This window comes from Saccopteryx bilineata, chromosome 2 (assembly GCF_036850765.1).
Source record: "Saccopteryx bilineata isolate mSacBil1 chromosome 2, mSacBil1_pri_phased_curated, whole genome shotgun sequence".
NCBI lineage: Eukaryota > Metazoa > Chordata > Mammalia > Chiroptera > Emballonuridae > Saccopteryx > Saccopteryx bilineata.
Genome location: NC_089491.1, coordinates 315,070,488 through 315,081,246, shown reverse-complemented (window position 1 = coordinate 315,081,246; position 10,759 = coordinate 315,070,488). Strand labels below are relative to the sequence as shown.

Sequence of the window (10,759 nt, the reverse complement as noted above, 5' to 3'; positions counted from 1 at the left end):
ACAAGATCAGAAACACATTGGGCAGTTGAGGCTTATATGCCATTAGGGACAAAGGAGATAAGGGAGCAGGGGTCTGGAATTTCATATAGGAAAAACAGGTAATTTATAGGTAGGCGAAAAGAGTGGCACACATGGACACATGGCAAAAACATCTGGTCTGCTAGGCGACCAGAAATAATGCGACACAGGGGAATCTAGTTAGAAGAGCCCTAATGCTAAGATTCCCTCCAGGAGCAGCCTTTCCACGGAATCTCTTAGACAGGAAAGGGTGAAGGTCAAAGGTTCTTTCTGAGTCTTTTGTTTCATAATAATTATTCGCTTAAAGTCAATCTTTTTTTTCTTTTAAATAAATCTCTTCTTTTTTTCTTTTGTCACCAGCTTGAACTCAAGGTTGCTGGTTTGAGCAAGGGGTCACTGGGTCTGCTATAGCCCCCTCTCCCCCAGTAAAGGCACATATGAGAAAGCGATTATTCTTTTTTTTTAGAGAGAGGAGAGAGTGAGAGAGAGAGAGAGAGAGAGAGAAGGGGGGAGGAGCAGGAAGTATCAACTCTCATATGTGCCTTGACCAGACAAGTGCAGGGTTTCGAACCGGCAACCTCAGCATTTCAGGTCGATGCTTTATATCGGTGCCACCACAGGTCAGGCCTTAAAATCAATCTTAAAAGGCACACTTTGAGTAACCTTCAGTAAGAAAATGTCATCATGGGTTAACATTTATTGGGCAGGATGTATTACCCCTGTGCTAAATGCTTCATTACTCTCCATGACAACCCAACAAAGTAGGCATCACTTCTATTTTATATATAAGGAACTGACCCAGAAAGTTAAAGTAACTTGCTTAAGGCCACACAAGTAGTAAGTGACAGAGCCAAGAGTCAAACTCAGATCTGTCATGTTAATGCCTGTTCTTCTAAGGCCAAGCTATATTGCACATGTGTATGACGCAGAGAGCGACTGGGAGACAGATATGGGGGAGGAAATATGAAAGGAGTGAAGGTGAAGATGAGATGGACCTGCCAGGAGACAAGGGCAGGGTGACAGGCCCAATAATCGGAGACTTGTCTTAGATTTATGGGTCAAATCTAGGCCACATGCATGTGTTTCTGTCACCTATAAAACTCATCATATTTGTCATACATGTTCAGTGCCTGTCTCCCCACCAGCCTGTGAGCTCCAAGTCTTGTTTGGTGTAAGAACTCATGAGTTGGTCCCCGCCTGCATAAGGGGACCAACATGGGAACTGTGAAGGGCCTGAGTCACGGGAACTCTTCTGAGAGAGAAAAGGGGGCATACCTACTGCATGCCAAGCACTGGGCTGGCTTTCTACACTGCTCACAAAAATTAGGGGATCAGGGAATATGCAGATACCCCAGTACTTTCAGCCTTTTGTGTAGTGCATTTTCCCCAATGAAATAAAGGTTGATTTTGCATTTCCTTTGCATAATTGAACAACTTTCTTTGACTTGTTTGCTTTTCTTTCTTTTTTTTAAAGCATTTTATTTTTTAACTTTATTTCCTTTTGTGACAGAGACAGAGAGAGGGACAAATAGGGACAGACAGACAGGAAGGAAGAGAGATGAGAAGCATCAATTCTTCGTTGTGGCTCCTTAGTTGTTCATTGATCGCTTTCTCATATGTGCCTTTACTGGGGGAGAGGGGGCTATAGCAGACCCAGTGACCCCTTGCTCAAACCAGCAACCTTGAGTTCAAGCTGGTGAGCTGTGCTCAAACCAGGTGGGCCCGCGCTCAAGCTGGTGACCTCGGGGTTTTGAACCTGGGTCCTCTGCGTCCCAGTTCAACATCTATTCACTGCGACATTGCCTGGTCAGGCTTGTTTGCTTTTCTGATGTTCTTGTTTAATTAACAAAAATCAAATGCTTCTATTTCTTATTGCTTTATATTCATTTTGAAGTATCCGCTAATTTTTGTGAGCAGTATACATTCATTACCTTATTTAATCCTTTAATGATCCTACAAAATGGGTATTATTGTCTCCATTCTCAGGAGAGGAAATTTAGGCTCAGAGAATTAATTTACACATGTTAACAACAATTAGGAGAAGCCAGACTATGAATACACACCCAACTCCAAAGCCTGTGCTTTTCTCTCTGTACTGTGCTGCTTCTCAGTGCTCATCAGTAGGGTATGTAGACAGAGAAGGAAGGAGAAGCTCTGACAGTGAGATGAAAAATATATATTGAGGGATGCAGACAGACTTGCAGAAAAGGGGAAAGAAAAGGTGTGAGTTTTGCAGTGAAGACATAGCTGCATGGAGTTGAGAACAGGAAAAAAAATCAATGTAAAAGGATGAGTGATCACTTTGGATACTACCTAACCAGTGGTGGCACAGTGGATAGAGCACTAACCTGGGACTCTGAGGTCCCAGGTTTGAAACTCCGAGGTCACTAGCTTGAGCATGGGCTCATCCGGTTTGAGCACAGGCTTGCCAGCTTGAGTGTGGGGTTGCTAGCTTGAGCACAGGATTATAGACATGATCCCATGGTTACTGGCTTGAGCCCAAAGTTGCTGGCTTGAAGCCCAAGGTTGCTGGCTTGAGAAAGGGGTCACTGGCTCAGCTTGAGTCCCCTGGTCAAGTATGAGAAGCAATCAGTGAACAACTCAAGTGTCACAACTATGAGTTGATGCTTCTCATCTCTCTCCCTTCATATCTCTCTCTCTTCCCTTTGAAAAAAAGAAAAGAAAAACAAAAATAACCAAATTTGAGTGCAGATTCCAAGGTGAGAGAACAGGAACAGGTGTGTATAATGGTGATTACATCAGAGAGTGTCAGTGTGTTCCAGCAACTGTTACTGCCTGCAAAATAGGGGGTCTCTCCATAGACAGAAGCAGCAAGCCAATGGTTCCACAAGGGGGAGGGGTTGAAGATGGGAATTTTTTAATAATGAAGGTCTCTCTGTTAGGATGTCATTTGAATGTAAAGTGGATCTTTACATACATTTGTATGTAAAGTAAGGTTCTTTGTGGCCTATAGATACATATGATTAATCAGTATTTTTCAGCATTTTTCAAATTTTGAATATCTTTAGATTTAATGCTCTTTCCTATCCCCTATAAACTCCACAGCTACTTATTTCCTTACATCTGTTATATTACCTGCCCAATCCATGAAGGCATTTGAGACTGGAACCCTGTTATTTTGCAGAGGTGGAATTCAGCCCCAGAAGAAAGAGGCTTATCCTAAGGTCTCACAATAACTGGCTCACTCAAAGCCTAAAACCCAGACCTTCTGACACTTAAAGCACCACAGTGCCTGTGGATTAATAGCCATATTCAAGTCCTGGCCGATGGCTTGGTTGGTTGGAGCATCATTCTGAGGCTCAAAGGTTGCCAGCTGGAGTCCCAGTCAGGGCACATACAGGAAACAGATTGCTGTTTCTCTCTCTCTAAAATCAATAAATAAAAATTTTAAAAATAGTTACATTCAAAGTTATTTGTCTAAATGTACAGAAAAAAAGTCAGTGGAGGTGAGATCTGAGAGGTGGTAAGCAAAATCCAGGAAACTATATTAAGATTATGGCAGCTGTGAATAAGTAGTTTTGAATTAAATCAAGACTTAGCTCTGAAAGAATGAGCCGAGTGATCTAAGTCTGAACCTTTAACAGCTAGCTTTGTTAAACCAAATCAAGATTCTCTCACACTGTCCATCTCTCCACCTTCCCTCCCTGCACTTACAGCACTAAAATCAACACTATGTATCTCATTCTGACCACAAGGCGTCACTCTTGTTTTTACCAGAGTTTCATAGATTGTTTCCCAAACAGCACCAGAGGATTGAGAGGTGAGAGTGGGAGCATCAAGTCCTGGGTACATAACTAGATTCAGGTGTATTTTGGGAAGGATGTTCAAAGTGGTAGGGGCTCAAGAAGGCTAGGTTGGTGGGCATGATGAAAACGAAAGAATAGTGTTTCGGATGGCATCAGAGTCTCTCCACATAAAAAGCTTTGCCCATCTGATTTAGCTCCTGTTGGTATTGCCGATGCTCCTTTTCAAACAGCTGGTGCAAGGCAGCTTGACGGACCTGGTGGGGAGGGCAGAAGAGAGTGAGATGTTGGCCCTCTCTTTATTCCCCTGTCTCATTCTTTCCCCCAGATTGCTTTCCTATCACTCTATCATGTTCTTTTGGATCTGGACTTAGCTGTAACATAAAGCTAGGCTGTAACATAGAAGCTACGCCATTGGAGGAGAAACCTTCCCTTTTTTTTTTTTTTCTTTTATTTATTCATTTTAGAGAGGAGAGAGAGAGATTGAGGAGAGAGAGACAGGGGGGAGGAGCTGGAAGCATCAACTCCCATATGTGCCTGACCAGGCATGCCCAGGGTTTCGAACCGGCGACCTCAGCATTTCCAGGTCGACGCTTTATCCACTGCGCCACCACAGGTCAGGTTTTTTTTTTTTTTTTATCCCTGGGTGAAGTCCCATGTTCAGCAAATATTTTCTGAGAACATACCATAAACCAGAAACTCTGCTTGGCACTTGGGATACAAAGATGGTGACATGACATCAACTGAGGACCCCAGGGAGAGAGGTTTTGAGAGGAAGGTGCTGGCCACTAAAGCAGTTTTGAGTTTCACCAAGATAAGAGAAGCAAGAGCTAGGCTGAACTTTGAAACTTGTACAACAGTACAAGTTGCATCTGCCACTGAATGCAAAGAATCACTTAATGACAAAGAGCTTAGGCATTTAAAGTTACAGACTTATTGCTCTGGTGCAATAGTAAAAACCTCAGAGGCAAATAAGATGGGTAAGTAATGGCAGAGACTAAGACCATGGGAATCCCAGTGGACATTAGGCACACAGCAGTAGTGGATGAGATGTAAGGTCACCCTTGCTAGAACTCACCATCAGTAGTTGCTTGTTCACCAGTGACAATTCCTGTACCATGATATCCTGCATCCTTAGAATGGCATAAGGATTTCTCCTACGGCTCAATGTCATCTGCCACAGATAGTGAGTATGTGGATTTCGCCACCTGTCCCAGGTATAGAGGTAGGGGTTGAATGGGTTAGAGTTAGGAGTGGAGACAAAAATCCTATCAATGAAGCTGCTTCTTCACCAAAACCTCTGCGATAATGTCAGAAGACTGCAAAATCCTTGAAAGGATAACTCACACTGACTTAGAACCTAGTATAAAATACATTATGTTATTTAACCACTATAATAACAATGTGTCATAGATACTAATTTTTGCAGTATACAGATAAGGAAACTAAAAGTTTCCCAAGGTCACTTAATGGCAGAACTGGGTATCAAATCTCCTTCCATCATATCAGTGATTCTCAACCCTGGCTAGACACATTTTGGAATGAGTTGTTAAGAGTTTTTTTAATACATAAAAGGAATGTACATATGTATCATATTAATGTTTTCATATGCATACATATATATACACACACATACATATATAATGTATCCTCTACTCAGATAACCCTATAAGAGATTTTTTTTTTTTTTTTTTTTTTTTTACAAAGAGAGAGAAAGAGTCAGAGAGAGGGATAGACAGGGACAGACAGACAGGTACAGAGAGAGATGAGAAGCATCAATCATCAGTTTTTCGTGGCGATACCTTAGTTGTTCATTGATTGCTTTCTCATATGTGCCTTGACTGTGAGGCTACAGCAGACCAAGTAATCCCTTGCTTGAGCCAGCGAACTTGGGTCCAAGCTGGTGAGTTTTGCTCAAACCAGATGAGCCCACACTCAAGCTGGCGACCTCGGGGTCTCAAACCTGGGTCCTCCGCATCCCAGTCCGATGCTCTATCCACTGCACTACCGCCTGGTCAGGCCCGTATGAGAGATTTTTTTAAATCAAGTCTTTTTTACAGATGACTAGAAAATTAAATCCATACAGAAATACAGTAAATGAAAGGTAAAAGCTTCATTCTTCTGCCCTAGTCCTTCTTATTAGTTTCTTGTGTATCTTTCCAGAAAATTTTTTATCATATACCAGCAAGTATATCTTTTAATTTTTATATAAAATTATATTTATATAGACAGTATTACTTAACAATTTGCAGTTTTCATATCAGCACATAAAGATTTGCTTCATTCTGTTTAAAGGCTGCTTAGTATTTTTGTGTCATAACTAGCTGGGTGGTTTCTTGCTTTTTCACTTTTTTTACAGAGACAGAGAGAGAGTCAGAGAGAGGGGTAGACAGGGATAGACAGACAGAAACGGAGAGATGAGAAGCATCAATCATTAGTTTTCGAATAACCCCTTGCTGGAGCCAGCGACCTTGGGTTCAAGCTGGTGGGCTTTTGCTCAAACCAGATGAGCCCGCGTTCAAGTTGGCGACCTCGGGGTCTTGAACCTGGGTCCTCGGCATCCTAGTCCGACACTCTATCCGCTGCGCTACCACCTGGTCAGGCGCTTTTTCACTTTTATAAACAATGCAGCCCTGGCTGGTAGCTCAGTGGATAGAGCATCGGCCCAGCATATAGACATCCCAGGTTCGATTCCCAGTCAGGGCACAGAGGAGAAGTGACCATCTGCTTCTCAATCCTTCCCTCTCCCCCTTCCCTCCCTCTTCCCCTCCCACAGACAGTGGCTCGATTGGTTTGAGCATAGCCCCCGTGCACTGAGGATAGAGCTCCCTTGGGATGCATGGGCCTCAGGTGCCAAAAATAACTTGGTACTAAAGCATCAGCTCTAGATGGAGTTGCTGGTGGATCCTGGTTGGGGTGCATGCAGGAGTCTGCCTCACTATCTCCCATCTCTCACCCCCCCCAAAAAAAAACCGCTGTCATGAATGCTGTTGTGTATTTACAGTCTGGTTTTTGTTTTTGTTTTTTGTATTTTTCTTTTTTTTTTTTTTTTTTTTTTTTTTAATTTTTCTGAAGCTGGAAACGGGGAGAGACAGTCAGACAGACTCCCGCATGCGCCCGACCGGGATCCACCCGGCACGCCCACCAGGGGCGACGCTCTGCCCACCAGGGGGCGATGCTCTGCCCATCCTGGGCGTCGCCATGTTGCGACCAGAGCCACTCTAGCGCCTGAGGTAGAGGCCACAGAGCCATGCCCAGCGCCCGGGCCATCTTTGCTCCAATGGAGCCTTGGCTGCGGGAGGGGAAGAGAGAGACAGAGAGGAAAGCACGGCGGAGGGGTGGAGAAGCAAATGGGCGCTTCTCCTGTGTGCCCTGGCCGGGAATCGAACCCGGGTCCTCCGCACGCTAGGCCGACGCTCTACCGCTGAGCCAACCGGCCAGGGCATTTTTTGTATTTTTCTAATATGAGAAGCAGGGGTCAACAGACAGACAGACTCCTGCATGCACCCGACCAGGATCCACCTGGCAAGCCCACTAGGGGGCAATTCTCTGCCCGTCTGGGGTGTTACTCTGGTTGCAACCAGAGCCATTGAAGCGCCTGAGGCACGGAGGCCATAGAGCCATCCCCAGCACCCAGGCCAACTTTGCTCCAATGGAGCCTTGGCTGCAGGAGGGGAAGAGAGAGACAGAGAGGAAGGAGAGGGGGAGGGGTGGAGAAGCAGATGGACATTTCTCCTGTGTGCCCTGACTGGGAATCGAACCTGAGATTTCCACACACCGGGTGGATGCTCTTCTGCTGAGCCAACCGCCAGGGCTTTACAGTCTAGTGCTTTAGAAGGCATATAATGTAAGTTAAATTCCTAGGAGGTGCCAGTTCAAAGAATATGTAAAATTTAAATTGATAGATTTCACTACACTGCCTTTGTAAAAAAGGCTGCCTCAATCTCAAGTGCCACAAAAATTATATGCATCCTGTTGCCTCAAATTCTTGCTAGCTATAACCTGTGAAAGCTTAAAAGAATCTTATCCTATTCAATTCCAGACCATTTTAGTCAGAATCTCCTGAGTTAAGGCCTAAGTACACGTTTTATTAAAAAGCTTCCCTGGTAAAGGAGATACATAGCCTAGTCTTCGGAGTCTTCTCACTCATTCAACAAATACTGCATACTTACCACATGATTAGTACAATACCAGGCAACAAATACTTGCACTCTCCTTAAAAAATAAAACAACAAAAACTCACCACAATTTTTCTCTAGAGTGGTAAGCAATAGAATAAAAACCATTATCTAGCCCCGGCCAGATAGCTCATTTGACTAGAGTGTCATCCTCATATATAAAGGTTGTGGGTTCAATCCCCAGTCAGGGTACATACAGAAAACATCTGTTTCTGTCTTCTCTAAAATCAATCAATTAAAAAAAAAATCATTGCCTACCAGGAGGTGGCGCAGTGGATAGAGCATCAGCTTAGGATGCTGAGACTTTAGGTTCAAAGACACGTGAGGTCTCTGGCTTGAGTGAAAACTCATCTGGCTTGAGTGCAGGCTCACCAGCTTGAGCAGTTTGCTGGCTTGAGCGTGGGATCATAGACAAGACCCCATGCTCACCGGCTTGAGTCCAAGGTCGCTGGCTTGAGCAAGGGATCACTGGCTCAGCTGGAGCCCCCTGGTCAAGGCATGTATGAGAAAGCAATCAATGAACAACTTAGTGCCACAAGGAAAAATTGATGCTTCTCATCTCTCTTTCTAAAATAAATAAATAAATAAATAAATAAATAAATAAATAAATAAATAAATCATTGGCTATATAGCCTATCCTAGTGGGCAGTAGGAGGCTCATCTCTGCTAGTGAGAAGAGGGCTGCTCTGGCCCCCTCCATGCCAGTTTCCTTCTTGATGGACCCTTAGCAGACCTGGAAGGTGGCTCAGAGTGGACAGGATAAAAGATCAAGCTGAAGGAAGGGAAGAAATAGAAGCAGAGATTACCTGTCAACCATCTTCTTAAGTCCCATGGCTCTTTGAAAACTCTGCAAGAAAAGGCAGTTCTGTTGATTTGCCTTATTTGTAGTATCTCACCCCTGGTACCTTGTTCTATTGAGAGACACATAGAGCTTTCTTTTTGAGAGGAAACAATTTCTTAGGGTAGGTGGGAAGAAAACTGTACTTTCAGAGTGGATCAAACAGGTAGAGGTTGGTATGGTATACATAACTTGAGTACCTGCTATGTACCAGTCTCCCACTCCTGTTATTTTCCTTCTGTTACATCAAGGGCTTCTCTCATAAGGTCCACTTCTGGTAAACTTATCTGGAAAGCTCAAGGGAAATCCCCTTCAACCCAGCCCCTCCTTCCAACTCTGCATACCTCTTCTACCTCTGCCATCTTTTCTGTAGACATGTGTGCAGACTTGTTTGATATAGTCTTGGGAGACTGACCAGGCTCTGTTTGGTTCAGTCACCAAGGTTTCAGTAGTCTTGGCAACATTTCTGCCTCCAACAGTGAGCCTATACCTGGGAGCTGATTGGTCACTTGGCCTGTTACCCTGAAGACCTGAAGTGAATCCTGGTTCTTCAGCTTTCTACTAGTGACACAGGCAATTTTAATTTTTTTTAAGTTTAAAAAACTTTTTTTTGTTTCAGAGAGGAACATCAATCTGTTTCTGCACATGCACTGACTAGGGATCAAACTGGCAACCTTTGCGCATTGGTAATGCTCTAACTAAATTATCCAGTCAGGGCAAGAAACATTTGTTAGTTCTACTTATTTATGCATTCATTGGTTTACTCTCATACGTGCCTTGACCAGGGATTCAACCCACAACTTTGGCATATTGGGAAGACATTCTGAGCTACCTGGCCAGGATGACACAAGTAATTTTATGAGAAAGGACCACAATCCTGATTTTAGAATTTCTTCTGTTGGGATCCCAAGGAGTACATATATGGTCTCAGGCCCAGGAGAATCCTCATGACGACATAAGAGTCTATCATATGCCTGTTTACTAAAAGGCAACTATAAATGAATCATATCCTTCATTGTTTAATTGTTCATTTTATTAGACCAGTGCATTGGTCTGATCATTTCTACCCTGTCACCCCAACTCTCTTACCCTTGGGATTATTTAGTCAGGAAAAGGGCAGATGAATTATGATCAATCCCATGTAAGAATTTTTTTAAAAGATTTTTTTTGGGGGGTAGTTTTCTGAAGTGAGAGTGGGAGGCAGAGACAGATTCCTGCATGTGCCCGACCAGGATCCACCCGGCATGTCCACTAGGGGGTGATGCCCATCTGGGGTGTTTCTCGGCTGCAACCGGAGTCATTTTATCGATTGAGGCCAAGGCCATGGAGCCATCCTCAGCACCCAAACCAACTTTTGCTCCCATGGAGCCTTGGATGTGGGAGGGGAAGAGAGAGATAGAAAGTAGATGGAGAAGCAGATGGGTGTTTCTTCTTTGTGCCCTGGCTGGGAATCGAGCCCAGGACTTCCATATGCCAGGCCGACACTCTATCACTGAACTAGCCAGCCAGGGCCTAAAGATTTTTAAAATAGATTTTTAGAGACATTGATCTGTTGTTTCACCCTTTTTACTATACATCCATTGGTTACTTTTTTTCCCCATTGGTTACTTCTTGTATGTGCCCTGAGCAGGGATCAAACCCAAAACCTCGGTTTATTAGGATGATTCTCTAACCAACTGAGACAATCAGCCAGGGTCCCAAGTAAGGGTTTTGTTTTTGTTTTTTGAGAGAAAGACCAACAGGGAGAGAGATAAGCATCAACTCGTAGTTGTGGCACTTTAGTTGTTCACTGGTTACTTCTCATAAATACCTTGAAAGGGGGCTCCAGCCAAGCCAGTGACCTTGGGCCCAAGCCAGAGATTATGGGGTCATATCTATGATCTCATGCGCAAGCCAGTAACCTCGGGGTTTCTAACCTGGGTCCTCAGGGTCCCAGGTCGACACTCTACCCACTGCACCAC

General features: G+C 44.0%; 1 protein-coding gene across 2 annotated transcripts; it reads right to left on the bottom strand.

Moving 5' to 3' along the window:
• Positions 1–542: 542 nt before the first annotated feature.
• On the bottom strand, positions 543–10,700 carry CFAP141 (cilia and flagella associated protein 141). Of its 2 annotated transcripts, none has more exons than XM_066262032.1 (4): positions 8,999–10,700; positions 8,767–8,807; positions 4,861–4,990; positions 543–4,039 (listed from the first exon to the last, which is right to left on the bottom strand). In XM_066262032.1, exons 2-4 carry the CDS (start codon positions 8,790–8,792, stop codon positions 3,938–3,940), a joined length of 258 nt encoding a protein of 85 aa, XP_066118129.1. In that variant the 5' UTR covers positions 8,793–8,807; positions 8,999–10,700; the 3' UTR covers positions 543–3,937. The 2 variants fall into 2 exon arrangements, with proteins under 2 accessions (XP_066118129.1, XP_066118128.1); XM_066262031.1 differs by having other exon boundaries at positions 9,143–10,700.
• Between the last annotated feature and the right edge of the window lie 59 nt (positions 10,701–10,759).